The sequence below is a fragment of the Eucalyptus grandis genome, chromosome 11 (genome assembly GCF_016545825.1).
Source record: "Eucalyptus grandis isolate ANBG69807.140 chromosome 11, ASM1654582v1, whole genome shotgun sequence".
In the NCBI taxonomy this organism is placed as follows: domain Eukaryota; kingdom Viridiplantae; phylum Streptophyta; class Magnoliopsida; order Myrtales; family Myrtaceae; genus Eucalyptus; species Eucalyptus grandis.
Window position 1 is genome coordinate 46,080,461 of NC_052622.1, and position 16,449 is coordinate 46,096,909.

General features: G+C 39.5%; 2 protein-coding genes, 1 long non-coding RNA gene and 1 pseudogene across 5 annotated transcripts; 2 read left to right on the top strand and 2 right to left on the bottom strand.

Moving 5' to 3' along the window:
- The first annotated feature begins 3,682 nt into the window (after positions 1-3,682).
- Positions 3,683-5,999, top strand: LOC120285883. 3 transcript variants are annotated; one of them, XM_039305663.1, is made up of 7 exons: positions 3,683-4,026; positions 4,424-4,491; positions 4,694-4,745; positions 4,833-4,913; positions 5,003-5,055; positions 5,489-5,643; positions 5,807-5,999. In XM_039305663.1, exons 1-6 carry the CDS (start codon positions 3,865-3,867, stop codon positions 5,529-5,531), a joined length of 459 nt encoding a protein of 152 aa, XP_039161597.1. In that variant the 5' UTR covers positions 3,683-3,864; the 3' UTR covers positions 5,532-5,643; positions 5,807-5,999. The 3 variants fall into 3 exon arrangements, with proteins under 3 accessions (XP_039161597.1, XP_039161596.1, XP_039161598.1); XM_039305662.1 differs by lacking the exon at positions 5,489-5,643; XM_039305664.1 differs by lacking the exon at positions 5,807-5,999 and having other exon boundaries at positions 5,470-5,503.
- A 30-nt stretch (positions 6,000-6,029) lies between these two features.
- Positions 6,030-7,496, top strand: LOC120289331. Its single transcript, XR_005547255.1, has 3 exons — positions 6,030-6,071; positions 6,219-6,444; positions 7,070-7,496. It is a non-coding gene; the product is annotated as an uncharacterized LOC120289331 (long non-coding RNA).
- A 488-nt stretch (positions 7,497-7,984) lies between these two features.
- On the bottom strand, positions 7,985-13,044 carry LOC108955385 (annotated as a pseudogene).
- Positions 13,045-14,064: 1,020 nt separating this feature from the next.
- Positions 14,065-16,123, bottom strand: LOC120290042 (DEAD-box ATP-dependent RNA helicase 7-like). The gene is made up of 3 exons (XM_039305741.1): positions 15,965-16,123; positions 14,806-15,879; positions 14,065-14,122 (listed from the first exon to the last, which is right to left on the bottom strand). The coding sequence occupies exons 2-3, from the start codon at positions 15,232-15,234 to the stop codon at positions 14,093-14,095; spliced, it is 459 nt and encodes a 152-aa protein (XP_039161675.1). The 5' UTR covers positions 15,235-15,879; positions 15,965-16,123; the 3' UTR covers positions 14,065-14,092.
- Between the last annotated feature and the right edge of the window lie 326 nt (positions 16,124-16,449).

Sequence of the window (16,449 nt, forward strand, 5' to 3'; positions counted from 1 at the left end):
TGATTGTCAAAATTTCTTACAATCGAAAAGAAGGAATCTGATTGATGCAGGTGATTGTCAAAGGCTTATCAATCATTTTAATTACTTACAATCAAATGGAAGCAATTTTTCTTACACATTTCAATTGGATGAGGATCAGAGGCTGACCAATGTTTTTTGGTCTGATGGTTTATCCAAGTTGGATTATGATAGCTTTGGAGATGTAGTAGTGTTTGATACTACTTATCGTACAAATAAATACAATATGATATGTGCGCCTTTTGTTGGTGTGAATCATCACTGGAAAAATATTCTGTTTGGTTGTGCATTTCTTATGGATGAGACTATTGCTTCTTTTGTTTGGGCATTTCAATCATTTTTGGAGGCAATGGGTAATAAAGCACCAAAAACTATTTTCACTTATCAAGATCATGCTATGGCAAATGCTATTAGAACTGTTTTCCCGAATTCTGATCATCGTTTATGTATATGGCACATTGAGAAAAATGCTACGCATCATATTGCACATCTTCTTGGAAAGCCAGGTTTTCGTGATAAATATTGGCATAAGCTTCTATATCGTTGTGAATCTGAAATTGAAATGGAGACAACTTGGAAGGCTATGTGTCAGGAGTGGAATTTAAGTGGGAACAAGTGGTTGGATAATCTATATCGCCTGCGTCATAAATGGTGTCCTGCATTTGGTCGTGATTTTTTTTCTGCAGGAATTAGATCTACGCAAAGAAGTGAGAGCACAAACAATGTATTTCAAGATATGGCGTGTAAGACGATGACTTTATCTGAATTTGTTGGTTATTATGAGAAGCAAGCTGAAAAAATGCGCAACACTGAAATTGTTGATGATTTTGAGTGTGCTCGAGGAAAGCCACATATTATGGTTGAAAATAGTGGAATTTTGCAACATGCTACACAAGTATATACTCATATTATTTATAGGAATTTCCAGGCTGAGTTCTTACATTTTATCTGAACATGTTCTTCGATCAGAAACCGATGGGCCTTTACATACTTATATCTTTGGAACCGGAAGTAATGAACGAAAGCATATTGTGCATTTTAGTCGAAGTGATTCTACCATTTTTTGTAGCTGTAAGTTATTTGAAATGCAAGGATGGTTATGTAGGCATGCTCTTTACATCTTGACAAATGTTGCAAATATTACAAGCATTCCATCGCAATATATTTTGAAGAGGTGGACAAAAGTTGCAAAACAGAGGATTTATTGTGAAGATGTTGCACAAAGCTCTCATCATGCGGTTAATTCAAAGACACTGCGTTTGAAGAGGTTGATGCAGTTAGCTTTTAGTGTCATGAATGATAGTGCCAATCATGATGTAACAGAGGAGCTTGCAACTACAGCCTTGTTGCGTCTTCGTTCTCAAATTACAACTAAAATGCAATCTCTAATAGGTAAAGATCATGTTGATTTCTTGGAGGAAGGTGATGAATCTGAATATGTAGAAAATCATGGAATTCGAGTATTTGATCCCCTTAAGAGAAGACCGAAAGGTGTACCAAATACTCGGATTAAGGGCGCCGCGGAAAAGAGAAAAAGAAAAGCATCTTCATGCGTAGGCGGCACCTTGCATGAGGTATGACACTTGTTTAATGTGATCAAATGATTTTATCAATTATCTTATCTTGTTTTTAAATGAAGTAATTCTAATACTTTTATTATGTTTGTTTGCAGAATTGACTTTAATGATGAAACATGGGCAAGATGAAGCATCGCTTTTTGACTTTGAAATGATGAAACAAATTATCTTGAAAATGTAGATAGTTAACTAATGTCAATCAGTGCAGCTTTTGGATTTCTTTTTGGCTATGAGCATGCACTTCTACATAGGGTAGAATTGATGTGTAGCTCTTTGATTTTTTTTTTTTTGCTATGAGCATGCACTTCTCCATAGGATATGATTAATGTGCAGCTCCTGTCTTTTTGCTATGAGCATGCACTTATAGATAGGATAGGATCAACGTGCAGCTCTTGGATTTTTTTGTATGAGCATGCACTTTTACATAGAGTTTGATCAATTTGTAAACATTTTTTGGGACTTGTATAGTTTACTGCTCCTGCTACAATAAAGGATGCCATATTATGATGTTGAATTATTAATCAACGCAACAATCTGCTTTTGGCTGTAAGCATCTGAAAAAATCTTCTCAATGATCAAGAATCCCTTGCCTCCTCCAATGCCTGCTCAGGTTTGGTTTGTACATTTTTCATGGAGTTTCTTCCCTAGTAATTTGGCTATTTGCAAATGCAATAGTGTGAAGAGCCTGTTTCAAGTATATTGTTCATTTAACATACTTGGCTTTTATTAAAGGAGTTTGTGGGCTGTGGAGCAAATCATCACAGACATCCTCAATGAAAGTGAGGATATGAGGCTTCTCAGTCCTCTCCTTGCTAGTGTTTTCAAAGAAAATAAGGTAATTGTGTTGTTCCTTCTGCCCTTTCAGAGTGGTTTCTGTTTGCTTTAGTTTCTAATAAGGTGTATAATGTGATTTAGAAAGTTGCACCTTTGTGTTGGAAGCTTCGCGACAGGGTCATTACCAGCTGTGCAGCTAAGCTTGGACCTCTTCTTTGGGGAGCAGTACAATCCATTGGCACTACTGTAGATGATTACTCTCCAGTTGTGGCTTCTGTATGTGAAAAAGCCAACTATGGAGAATAATCATGCTAATGGTTCTTCACATCCAGTGGTGCATCTCTTGATTTTTATAGGACCCTATGCTTTCTTTTGTTTGCTGAACACAATGGTATTGCTTCTGATTTGCCATCTTCCATGGAATAATTTTCTAGATGAAATGGACTTCGATGCCATCCTTTTATTGTCATTTCTAATAAAGATTCTTCCATTGCCCATGATAAGCTGCTGAAATCTTCAAATTTTTTACTCTGGCTACTTCATCCCATTGTTGTTCTCTTACATGGTGGATATACAATGCTTCCATACATAAGCTGATTTTCAGGGCTTGATTTGTTGGAGTTGTCATACTTCATCTCTAGCTTTGCTCATCTTTCTGTCGGTCATGTATCACTTACTAAACTAATGGGGATAACAGTGAGTAGTGAGGTGAATCTTGCTTCAGTTCTTTGGCATGGTTCATGACGATTATATATGTTGTTAAATTAATTGCACTATTTGGATTTTGAGGTTCTGCTATGACATATTAAGTGGCTGTATGAGCCAGAAAAGACTTTGGACCCACCCAAAAAAAAAAAAAATGAAGGTAAAAGACTTTAGACAAAATAAAATAGAAGGTCAATAGAGAAGTATTCCATAACGTCTCTTTCTCTAGCACATGTCCACCATTTATCTGATGCGCCCTCCACGGTTTGGCTGTTAACAAACAAATCCCTCATTTAATACAGTTTTCCTTCTAGTTTTCCATTCCAGTAGACTTTCTCTCTATCTGTTAGTCCTTCTCTTTGTTTTCTTTTCCCTTGGCTAGATTGAACCTATTAAATAGCTGAACAGAACCATTATTCTCACATTCAAAAGCTTTCCCACAGGTGGCTTATGGGGTCGTTTGTTCCCCTGGAGAAGTTGTTCCTGAACTGGATAGTGCTCCTAGATCGAACACTAGTGATGCTGCTGTCCTTCTTTTCCCCAATGATATTGCTCCTGTTGCTAAAACAAGTACAAAAAAGGCTCATTCTGCAGATTTTAAGGGTTCACTGAAGCTGGGAATTGACTTAGAGGCACTTCCAAAGAAAAGGGAACATAAATCTAACAAGTTGATGAACCCTGATGAAGGCTATGACCTCTCTTGGCTATATGCAGAGAGGCAAAAATATGTCGTATAAGGGTCCTTGGGAATGGACACAATCTTTCAGCTGCCTCTAAAGTTCCCTCAAAAATGAGAAGAATGCAGCAATTGTTAAATATTGAGCCAGGTGCAGGTGATAGCACTGTTGGTCGGGATGAGGAAGCTCCAGTCCTTGTTGATATTGCCGGGAAAAAATCAAAGCTCCTGGTAGTGGGGGGAAAGATGAGCAATTATAACAATGCCGTATTAGAGGTATAATCGTAATTTTTGCAGTATAATCTGATTATGTTAATTGGTACAGTGCTATATTTTTATTATCTTTTCTTAATTAGAAAGCCTTTTTTTTCCCTTCAATTAAAATACTGAAGTATATCAGAAAGTTTCTATTGAACATTTCTGATACAATAGTCAAACAGTACTGGAACTGCTTCTGCTGCTATTATTATTATTATTATTAGGTAGTACTAGTAGTATAGTAGTAGTAGTAAAACTGAAGTAGTTTAAAAAGCTCCGCTGAATTTTGTGGTTACAGTAATTAGATAATGTTGACATGTTTTTTCTTACTTTTTCGTAATTACTACGTGGTTTAATCTTTGTGCCCTTTTTTTAAAATTTTTATGTACTCATGTATTTTCTTAATAATTTTCAGGATGCTGGAGTGCTCGCTGAAGGATTAGTTGGGCTTAGAATAAAGGCCTGGTGGCCATTTGATGAGATGTGAACACTCTAGACATTCACTAGCAATACTTTATTTCTGTCTTGGTTGAGCATGTTATTTGTCAATCCTCATCTCCTTCTTTCACTTGTGACTGCTGTTCCTTCAGTGATGGCTGGCTGCTGCTGTTGTTCCAATAATGGTCTACAGCAGTAATGGTTGTTTATGTCATTTTATTGCTATTCCTGATCGTTTGTTTTACAGGTTCTATGATGGCCTAATTCAATCTTACAACCCTCTAACGAAAAAGCGCAAGGTGAGGTGACTATCAGTCTTTGAAAGTTTTTCCCTTTCAGTTTACAGTCATTGACAATTGTTTCACTTTTTAAATTGCTGCTGTCAGGACATGGTAATTCTTCCTTACAAAGACAGCCTTCTGTTATTCAGTTGGTATCTGCAACAATTTGATTTGGATGGCAATCGGGTATGTGTTTAATTTTTTGGTGAAAATAGGGAGTTCCGTCTCCATCTGTAGTTTCCAAAATGTTAAATCTCAAATTGTTCATTTCACAGGTCAATCAAGGGCTTACTGTTTATGGGAATAAAGGAAGCACAGATCAGCATGCGTAAGTTATTTTTGATAAAGTAAAGCCACTATTACTTTTACATGTTGGTGACATGATTATTCCTGATGCATGTTATTGTCTAATTTCGATATAGCTACAAACAACATCTTAGAGAGGGTGTGCACAACATCTTTGTAACATTCATTGAAGTGCTTTGTGAGAGACCACCTGGTCATGATTGGGAGCTTGAACCTAGTGTTACCTGTGGTGACTATCTGTTTGGAATGCTTCAAGTTAATTTACAATAAGAGCTACTAATATTTACCTTTAAGAAGATTCTAGCAATAGTCGAAGTTGTTATGTCTATTGTTTCTGAAGTTTAAGATCTCACACTTCTCTTGGAAAGGAGACATGAGTACAGTGGATGATTTACTTATAGTCACTCGGTTGTTTTCTGCAATTGATCTCTTTTAGATATGGTGAACTTTTGTAGGGAATGGGCTATGCTCTATATGCCAATGATCGTGAGTCTATAAGTCACCGTTGAAGAAGTGACCCCTAGATCAGTGGGGGCTCTTATAGCATTGTATGAGCGAGCAGTTGAGATATTCGCCTCATTAGTTAATATTAATGCCTATCATCAACCTGGTAAATAGTTTACCTCATAATGCTTATTTAAATTAGATGGTTGCTATATGTTCTGGGCTTATTGCTGTTGAGAATATGTGTGGCCTCTCTGAGTCAAGAAATTAAATCAATTCATCCAACTGGCTTTTTTTTCTTGGCCCCGATGTGCGACTGAAATTCTTAGGTGTCGAAGCTGGGAAAAAGGCAGCAGCAGAAGTATTTGCTCGTCATAAACGGGTTCTGGCTGTACTCAGTGAGGCCAGGTATCTTACTATAACAAGCTTGTCTAAGATGGAAACTATCAGCTCTTAAGGAACGGGGAACACTTAAAGAAACTATTGAGTGGGGGGTGGTAGAAACATGGATAAGAAGAAAGCAAGCTCGTAGGCATTGCAGATGATGGACATAAAGAGATCCGCATTGAAAGGGCAGATGAATTTGGCCGAATAGTAAGTTTTCAACGAAAAAGATATTAATCATAAAGCCTTGTAATACTAAATTGTCCATTATAATTTCTTTTGCCTCTGAGAAAGAAATGCCAATTCATTACTTTGATGTTTTTATGCCAATCTTCTTGTTTTGAATGTTTGCAACAGTTAACCCCAAAGGAAGCGAAGCTTTCCGATTGCTTTCCCATAAATTTCATGGAAAAGGGCCTGGCAAAATGAAGCAAGAGAAGCGCATGAAGCAATACCAGGAAGAGTTGAAGTTGAAGCAGATGAAGAATTCAGACACGCCTTCTTTGTCTGCATAGAGGATGAGGGAAGCTCAAGCTCAAATGAAGACACCTTATCTTGCGCTTAGTGGTCATGTTAAGCCTGGGTATGTTTTCCTGTGTTAAAAAATCAAGTTACTAGTTCTTTATTCATTGGCATTTAAGTACATAGCATTTTAGATTAATGTGACTTATAAGATGTCAATGTGGAGTGTCTTGTTCCATGACCAAAGTGCTTGACTGTCTTTTCGCTTTGCTGCTTCAAATTTTCTATTTATCCCAAATCCCTCAGAGCTTGGGCTCTGCTGAGAGATGTTTCTGTTTGCTAATGTACAGCTCCATGGATCACTGCCTGGATGACTCTTTCCAGATTATATTTCCCCAGACGTTTGAGGGGAATCTCCAGTTTCAAGACTCGCGAATTTGTTAACTTAAAAATCATAGCCTATGACCATGCATTATAGATCAACCTATAGATGTCTCCATCTTTATGCTTAAAAAGGCGGCACCTTAATAGAAATTTGAGTTGTCTGAGTTGATTGATGATAAACAATCTATATCTGAGAAGACAATCAGACACCATCTAATAAGTGTAAGCTGGACTTCATGCAATGTCTATTTACCATGGTAGTTGAATGATAAAATAATGATTAGATTTTTGTTACTTTGTGGCTGTTTATTTAATTGTTTTTTTTTATCTTTTTTCTTCTGGGGTGTTTCCTGTCAAAACAGTGATCCAAGAAAGAAGTCAGAGCCACCATTGAGAAGGATCCTGGGAGCTTAACGCCCATTGCTTGGAGATAGGAAGGTCAGTGTCGACCCAAGTTTGTTGCTTTTTCATCTCTAAATATAGGGCGCAAAGAACAAATGGAGAAAGCAGGGGAGAAAGAACGAATGAGAAAAGAAAAACAAGAGAGGGAAAAAAAGAGAAGCTGAGGGGAAAGCTGGCAGCAGAACATGATCATCTATCGACTGGAGTCCAAGATAAGGGAATTACGGCAAGTCATCAAAAGTTTAATCATGCAGTACACACAATTGATTTTCTGTAGTCAACATGATTCCAACAATCTGGACATTTGTTGTTCTGTATAGCATGCTGTGGAAGAAAAAGATGAGTTTTTAACACCGGCAAATGAGGAAGAGTCAATTGTATCATCTGAACCTATTATTGATGCTGAAAGCAAGGTGGCTAATAGTTATATAGATGCAGAAGTACTTTTCTCAACTCTTTTGCTTTTATTGCTTTAATGTGACTGCAAACCCTTAGATTTCTCTGGTTAAATCTGGTGCAATCATAAGCAAGTATTATGTCGTAGATGCTTTTTGCTTACCACAAGTACTGCCTTTGCAATGAAGCGATATGCATGAAATTTTATGTTCTCATACCAAACTTTGATTTCAGTCAATCATAGCAGCGAAAATGTTATGGCTTGGCGGAAGTGAATGTCTGATAGAAATCGTGTTGGCCATAGAAATTATAGTCGTCCTCATCACCTTCATTAATGGACTCCTCTTGTCTCGTGTTTTTATGTAAATAAGAAAATGCAGCTTTTTTCTCAAAATTTGGCAAGAACAATCTTATTTCGTTGACTTCTAGTATATTAGGAGTATACTACCTGGAGGATGAGAGATCAAGGAACAAGTCAATGAAAGAAATGAAGAATCCTTCCAGGTCCGTTGAATTCAGTTTGACAAATCTGCCAAACACGTCAAAGCGGAATGCCTATATCAAGATATGAATGAATGAAGCTCAAGTTTGCAATGCAATTGAAACTAGAAAGCACGTATCTTCAAACTTAAAGATGAACAGTGCCCTGTGACACTAACAAGGTTCGCATGCTGGAAGGCAATGTTTGAAGAAGAACCTTAGAAGTGATATCTGATTTGGCTTACAGAATAAACACTTCCATCAACATAAACCTTCAAAAAGGCCTTCCTCTATTTATGTTTAAATAGAAAACAATACAAATACCCACAAAAAGACGAATGAACAGAGACAGCACTATTAAGTATAGAGATCCCACTGACTCACTTCTAAAAGATTAGTATTCTACAATCCTCTCTTACATGCATAGCACTTTCAATTGCATAGTATGATAGATTTAATTGCCGTTAGGAGATTCCACCTCTTTGCTACCATTCTCGACCAGCAAAATTGTAGGTTGACTTGTTCTCTTGGCATCTTGACCTCCGCAATCGAAGAGCCATAGCTTGCCTTCAACCTCAAAGCATGGAAAATGCTCCCATTTTGCTATAACAGTAAGACGTCGCTGCAGAATCATTTAACTTGGCGAAAGGACAAAGCACCCAAACGCTACTGCTACTAATGCTATTAGAAATATTTTACGGCCATTAGAAGTAGATGATGCGCTGGAAAACTTGAACCTCTGAGCTTGGTCACTGCAGAACAAGGAACAAAAACGTTATTCTAGGAAAGATGTAAAGTTCCAAACAAGAGAATACTAAATCCCTGGTTGGCCACGGCTCTTTTCCAATATATAATACTCATCAAGGGAGACATGCAGTTAGAAAAATCATGAGGCTCTCAGGATGTCTCTCTATTGCATGCATCTGCATGGATGCATTTATGTCAATTAGAGATGGATGCAGGTGAGCATGTAAACATGTGTGCACATGTTTGTGCATTGGCTTTTGCTTTTAAACTATCAAATATAGATGAGTCGAATGCTCAACCAAAATATTAACCTAGTCCATTCCAAGAAAAACATCTATTGGAATGGATATTACTTGCTACCAGCTTATTTTCCTCAAATCAATAGGTAGTGATTAACTAAGCTGCTGTCAGTTGGCTTTGTGAGATCTTACTTCTGAAACGAAGATAGTACGCCGCAGTATATGGTATTATCAGGCAACTGAAACTCGGTTGTGTCATTTTCTCGATTGACAACACTCATACAATTCCTGACCCAGATACCATGAGTCAAGATTCTCAGTGCGAAGATTCCAAATGCCAGCATTGTCAAGTGAAACCAAGATGGCTGTCCAAGCTCCAGGAAAAACCTGTAATACAGATGGAACTTCCTAATCATACAGAGCCTTTTTTGGCATATTTTTAAACTATAAAAATTTCCTTCCAAGTAACAAAGGATGTCTTCAGATTTCCATAACAGCAATACAGAAAGATTCTGATAAAGTAAAGCTAACAGTAGTGCCAACTAGAAGTTTGCGCTAAAAAAAACGACTTGTAAAAATTATAACAGGCACCCAACTGATATTCCACACCGTTGCAAAGATGAACAATAATTAGGCGTTCATGAACTTTCAAATATATAAACACTCTGCCTGTGGGAAAACTTTAAATGCAGGATCTTTGCCCCAAGAATTGATTTAATACTCAGGATCAAGCACATAAGATAGAGAGCATAGAGGTACCTGTGTAGTGGAACGAGCAACTCCATCCCATTTGTTATAAGTGGTTCTGCTACTTTCTGTCCACACTCCAAAGTCCATACTGCAGTGCACCACAATATCGCCAACTCATTTATCTTTCAAATTCTAGGGAAGAAAAGGGGGCAGAGTACCAAGCTTTTTAGAAAGACAAGGCTAGAGGCTCACCCCACGACGAAGAACGCATAGCCATCTAAGTGGTAGCTCTGGACATTAGTGCCATTGTTCTGGAAGATGATTTCCAGAAAAGCTTTATAAGTTCCATTTATCAAAGAAGTATCAAGTTTGGCGGGTCTGTTCATTAGTCTATTCGGGAAATCAAGCTTGTAAAGACCAAGAAGGTTGAACTGCTGCGCAAGCTTTAGGGGAGTTGAAGGTGGTAAATAAGATATACCATTCAAGGTGGTACGCCATTTCCCATTGATAAGCTCCGGAGATCTGTTAAGGAAGACATACACATCAGTAACAGTAATGTCACCATACCTAAAAGAACCTTGTGGATTCGGACGAGCAGCACCAGCAGAGACATTCCATCTGAATATGAGATTTATTTAACATCAATAAGCCAATGTGCAGGAGAAAACAAAAGGCTCGTAACTAAGTAAAAACACCAGAGTCCAAACATGTTATCTCACCCAGTTGTTATACCTAAGATGGTGAAGAAAATTATGAGCCCAAAGGAAGACAGAAATAGATACAGACCAAATTAAAGTGTAAGACTTCGACATTAGTTTTGAATTGCATTCAGCACATAATAAAACTAGATGTATTAAATAGATGAGAGTTACCATTAGCTACAACCTTATGGATCTGGCTTGATTCATTGAGGCATATGCATCGTTCTCACCAGGATCAGGGAGAGGGCCCAAAGCCGGCCCTTGAGAGTTGGAGTAGTGCAACACAGCAACTCCAGCGGCTTTACTGAACTTAGAGGAGTTGAAGCTCGGAGAGGCAACTATGAAGTAGTCAGTGCTTGCATTTTGATCCATTGTGACTAAGAATGAGTATGACTGCCCCACATGAATATCCATGTTTGTATAAATTTGCTGAACCGTGTATGATCCTTCAGTCTCCACCAGTAGTAAGTTATGATTCTGTATTCTGAAATTTAAACTAGTGGAAATACCAACATTGCGCACCCTAATGCGGTAAGTTTTTGCTGTTTCACGTAAAACAAAAGGTTGTGTTACTTTCTTCATCTCTAAAAAGTTGAGGATGGTACTGCAAATCAAGTGACTGCCCATAAGTATAACTCTAAAATCACTCACTGTATGGCCAAAACTTATAAGCTCACAGATGTATGCCATAGCTTACCTGGTTCAACATTGATTATCAGATAAGTAATGCCGTCTGGAACAAGTTGCTTGTCATATTGATAGGGACCGAAGCCATTAATTAGGATACCATCAGGAAACCCAAGGTCTTTTCCCTTTGCTTGTCAACTCTTGACAGTCCACTTGGAAGGAACAAGATTTTCGTTCTCCTACTAGCAGCTGCACGCCGGAGGTTTCGGAGGGGAAACGGCAACTTAAAAAAAGGATGCACACTTAATTTAGTTCTTGTTCTGTGAGTTGCTTCAGTCACCCTCTTCACTTCCTCTAGCAAATTATAGTCTGTCCATCATGAATTTCAATGGATTATGAGCATAAAAAACTCAAGAATAAATGAAAGATTCTTAAAAAGTAAATATGAAAACAGAAGTCTTGACAACCTACAGACATGTGTCGATATCTGAGTGGTAGATGCGCACCACGTCAGCAGATGATGTGGCGCGCTCATACTACTGAATAATTTCTCGATTTAAAATAGGATATTCAAATTCACAGGAAGCCATAAAAGCGAACCTTCAAAGTCTAATTCATCGTCTGAGTCACTAACTGATCCACCTTTGTAATGAGAACTGAAATCATAATGATCCTTCGCTGCAGAATCTTCATCAAATGCATCTTCCACATTATCATACTCTTTCTTTTCGCTGTTAGCAGTTTCTAACGCATATATATCATCAATACCATCACGCGTGTCTTTTGGGATCTCCCTACTTTGTTCCTCATTATTATCTCTTGCAAAGTCTTCCCCGCTTTCCTTCTCTGTCTTTCCCCTGTCCAACAAGAAGCAACAAGTTGACCCAACTCTTCCTTTGACAGTTCGTCAGCATTCTCAGATGCGTCATCTCCCTACAAGTAATAAAAATCATTCACGAGTTCTGGAAAAGCCAGCTAAAGTGAGATATCTGAGATCATTTCAAATTCAAACCCACAAGAACTTCAGAAACTCCATAAAAATAAAATGCTCTGCATTGGGCAAGAGGAAGGAAAGTAACATGCAGTCATGTAGACACCTGGAGTAAAGATATTCATTCTCAAACCTATGATATCTACATGATGGAAATTACACTGAGAAATCAGATTGTTCTTGCCAAATTTTGAGAAAGAAGCTGCATTTTCTATTAGAAGTCAAAAGTGTAATCAGAATATATTTTTCATGTTGAGTTAAATCTAACAGAATTTTCCATGACATGTGAATTATGTTTCATACACTGCCAATGGCAGAAAAGGAGTATGCTTAACCAATTCATCTGCAAGGAATGATGTCAGAGAAAGCAGAGATACCCCAAGCATCGAATGGGATCATATTACATAAAAACATGAGACAAGAGGAGTCCATTAATGAAGGTGATGAGGACGACTATAATTTCTATGGCCAACATGATTTCTATCAGACATTCACTTCTGCCAAGCCATAACATTTTTGCTGCTATGATTGACTGAAATCAAAGTTTGGTATGAGAACATAAAATTTCATGCATATCGCTTCATTGCAAAGGCAGTACTTGTGGTAAGCAAAAGCATCTACGACATAATACTTGCTTATGATTGCACCAGATTTAACCAGAGAAATCTAAGGGTTTGCAGTCACATTAAAGCAATAAAAGCAAAAAGAGTTGAGAAAAGTACTTCTGCATCTATATAACTATTAGCCACCTTGCTTTCAGCATCAATAATAGGTTCAGATGATACAATTGACTCTTCCTCATTTGCCGGTGTTAAAAACTCATCTTTTCTTCCACAGCATGGTATACAGAACAACAAATGTCCAGATTGTTGGAATCATGTTGACTACAGAGAATCAATTGTGTGTACTGCATGATTAAACTTTTGATGACTTGCCGTAATTCCCTTATCTTGGACTCCAGTTGATAGATGATCATGTTCTGCTGCCAGCTTTCCCCTCAGCTTCTCTTTTTTCCCTCTCTTGTTTTTCTTTTCCCATTCGTTCTTTCTCCCTGCTTTCTCCATTTGTTCTTTGCGCCCTATATTTAGAGATGAAAAAGCAACAAACTTGGGTCGACACTGACCTTCCTATCTCCAAGCAATGGGCGTTAAGCTCCCAGGATCCTTCTCAATGGTGGCTCTGACTTCTTTCTTGGATCACTGTTTTGACAGGAAAACACCCCAGAAGAAAAAAAGATAAAAAAAAAAAACAATTAAATAAACAGCCACAAAGTAACAAAAATCTAATCATTATTTTATCATTCAACTACCATGGTAAATAGACATTGCATGAAGTCCAGCTTACACTTATTAGATGGTGTCTGATTGTCTTCTCAGATATAGATTGTTTATCATCAATCAAGTCAGACCACTCAAATTTCTATTAAGGTGCCGCCTTTTAAGCATAAAGATGGAGACATCTATAGGTTGATCTATAATGCATGGTCATAGGCTATGATTTTTAAGTTAACTTAATGTTCTCCATAGTTGGCTCATTTCACATACAGAAGCCACAACTGGAGAGTAATCATCCACAGTAGAGCCATTGGATTGTACTGCTCCCCAAAGAAGAGGTCCAAGCTTAGCTACACAGCTGGTAATGACCCTGTCTCCAAGCTTCCAACACAAAGGTGCAACTTTCTAAATCACATTATACACCTTATTAGAAACTAAAGCAAACAGAAACCACTCTGAAATGGCAAAAGGAACAACACAATTACCTTATTTTCTTTTAAAACACTAGCAAGGAGAGGACTGAGAAGCCTCAAGGAGATATCCTCACTTTCATCGAGGATGTCTGATGATTTGCTCCAAAGCCCACAAACTCCTATAATAAAAGCCAAGTATGTTAAATGAACAATGTACTTGAAACAGGCTCTTCACACTATTGCATTTGCAAATAGCCAAATTACTAGGAAAGAAACTCCATGAAGAATGTAAAAACCAAACCTGAGATTATTTCTATAAGCTTGATTCCAATACCTGCTTGGCCAATTCCCTAGTAGGTAAAAGCACCAAAACACTTGGTGGCTTACCACATCCTGTCTTCCTTGAGGTTTTGCAGGCCCATTCGTCAGAGATTCCAAAATGGGCAAGACAAAAGCTAGAGTTTTGCCCAGGTACAATTCACAGTGAACAAGGTGATAATCAGTGCTCAAAAATTAAAACCCATCAACTACAGCAATGAGCAACCAGTTCGAAAACTCATGTTCCTAGCAGCCAATCATCTTTAAAAAACTTGAAATGCGACTGCGGCCAAACAGTCTTCACGCCACTTTTGGTTTTTTTTTTTTTATGTCAAATAACACCAATGAACTAATGTACAGATGACTGCCACAAACTAGAAGACTTATATAGCTGTAGGTTTTTTGGTCGAATTACCAGCTGTAGGTTCGAATGCCTGAAAAGATCGGTTGGAATTTGACTTTTGCAATGACAATCAGGGGCAGAAATACAGAGATTTAGGACCAGAAATGCACAAAAGACAGTTCACGAACCAAGTGCACTTTGCTACACTCTACACCATGATTGCTCTGTCGTGCTGTTAATTAAAACAATATTCACCAAGCTCATACATCAACCATTCACTACTCATAGAGCAGATAAAACCTGCTTCTCTTTTCATATATGTCAGCTTCGTGACCCTTTTCCGCATCACACACTATCATTACTCCAACGTCCAGACCATTCACTTCTCTAAATTGTCAGTTAATTAGCAGATTTCAAACAAGCACGCGACCATCAACATGTCAATCCTACGAAATTCAAATAAAAAGATGTTCATACCTGACCAGTGCAGGCACGGCCGACCAAATCAGTCCCATCGTGGACGATATCAAACGTCATGCTCTGAATGGGAAACAGCGCCTCGATACCATTGTCCTTCAACTTCAACCTCAAGCTGTCCAAGATCCTGAAATTCAACACAGCGTTGGGTTTCTCCTCCTGAGCCACCTTATTATCGCCGCCCCTCAACCTCGCCTTCTTCTTTTTCTTCTTCTTCCCCTTCAAGTTCTCGGGGTCAACCAACTCGGAGCTGGTCTCGCTCGTCTTCCTCGTCGTCCTTGCGCAACTCCAGCGCCTTCCTCTTCTTCTCCTTCTTCGCATCCCCTGATGCTCCGGGAGCTTCGGCTGCTTGGATTCGGAGCCTTTACTGCCGCTCTTCTTTTCCTTCTTGTGCTTCTTGTCCGACTCCGCCGAAGACGCGACCGCCATCGGCCTCGAGCTGGACCTTCGCCTTCATCTTCTTCTCTTTGCTCTTGCTTCTGGAGTTCTCCGGGGTTGAGCTGAATCGGGCACAACTATCGAAGGCATCGATGAAGCTGTCCGGAACCACGAGAGGAGTTTAGGAGACGGGAGGGGAGGGAAGGGGGTGGTTTTGTCCTTCTCTTCTCTTCTCCTCCTGTGCTCGATCTCCGCGTTGAAAATAGTCGAAGGCGGAGGCAGAGGCAGAGGGGGCTCGGGAACCAGCTGCAATCAGCGGGGCTCTCAGGGGGCAATGTGTCAGCGGCAGATGACCGGCGATGCTTTTGGGAGGCGGGGAGCAGAAGAAGCACGAGGCCCTCACGTCCCGACCGTCGACCTCGAGGACATAGAGTCCAAAGACCTCGGGCTACTCGGAGTCGGAGCTGATGACGCGTTCGTCGGAGGTCCAAAAGTTGCCGAGTAACCAACGCGAGCACAAACCTTGTGCTCGATCTCCACGTTTGGAACAGCCGGAGGCGGAGGAGGTGAGGACCCAACTGCGACTGGCGAGGCTCTTGAAGGAGGCGACGACCGGCGAGGCTTTTGGGAGGCAGAGGCGGAGCCGGAACCGGATGCGCGGAGAAGGAAACAGACGGTCCTTCTCTGTTTGTTCTCCTGCGAGGAGAGAGAGAGAAAAGCCAATAAATTCAATTGAGGAGTGAGAAATTTTTTGGGCGGGAGCGTTCAAGCATTTATTGACCTGACATTGTTTCTGCCAACGAGCCGAGCCGAGCCGATCCGAGCTGAGCGGATCCTTTCATTTTCCAGCGGGTCCCACACGACAGGTGTCGAAAGCTGAGTGGAACGTGCGCGCCACATCTGCGGATGACGTGGCGCGCACATACCACTGAATATTTTCTCCTCTATCACTCTAAACTTACACTTCACAAGACCCCTACACTCACCCACACACCTCACGTACACACCCCAACACACTTGCGTACACACTCCACACACATTTCACACACTTACGCACACAAGAGGCAAGAGCCCTATTTATAGGGGACAAAGTCGGCACATCCACCGACTTCCCACACCATCTTCTTCCTATTATTTTATTGCAAGTTGTTGACCCATTTGTCAACAATTGCGGCGGAGGAATAGCCTGGAGAGAGAGAGAGAAATCTGGACGAGTAAAGAGAGGGAGAGAGATCTGGAGAGTTCTAGGAGAGAGAGGCGGTGATC

Coding starts and splice junctions, on each gene's coding strand:
- LOC120290042 (XM_039305741.1), bottom strand. CDS start 15,234: ATGGCGGTCGCGTCTTCGGCGGAGTCGGACAAGAAGCACAAGAAGGAA. Junction 14,123..14,805: donor GCCGTGCCTGCACTGGTCAG/GTATGAACATCT, acceptor GCAAAACTCTAG/CTTTTGTCTTGCCCATTTTG.
- LOC120285883 (XM_039305662.1), top strand. CDS start 3,865: ATGAGAAGAATGCAGCAATTGTTAAATATTGAGCCAGGTGCAGGTGAT. Junction 4,492..4,693: donor TGGTGGCCATTTGATGAGAT/GTGAACACTCTA, acceptor TTTGTTTTACAG/GTTCTATGATGGCCTAATTC. Junction 4,914..5,002: donor TTGATTTGGATGGCAATCGG/GTATGTGTTTAA, acceptor TTCATTTCACAG/GTCAATCAAGGGCTTACTGT.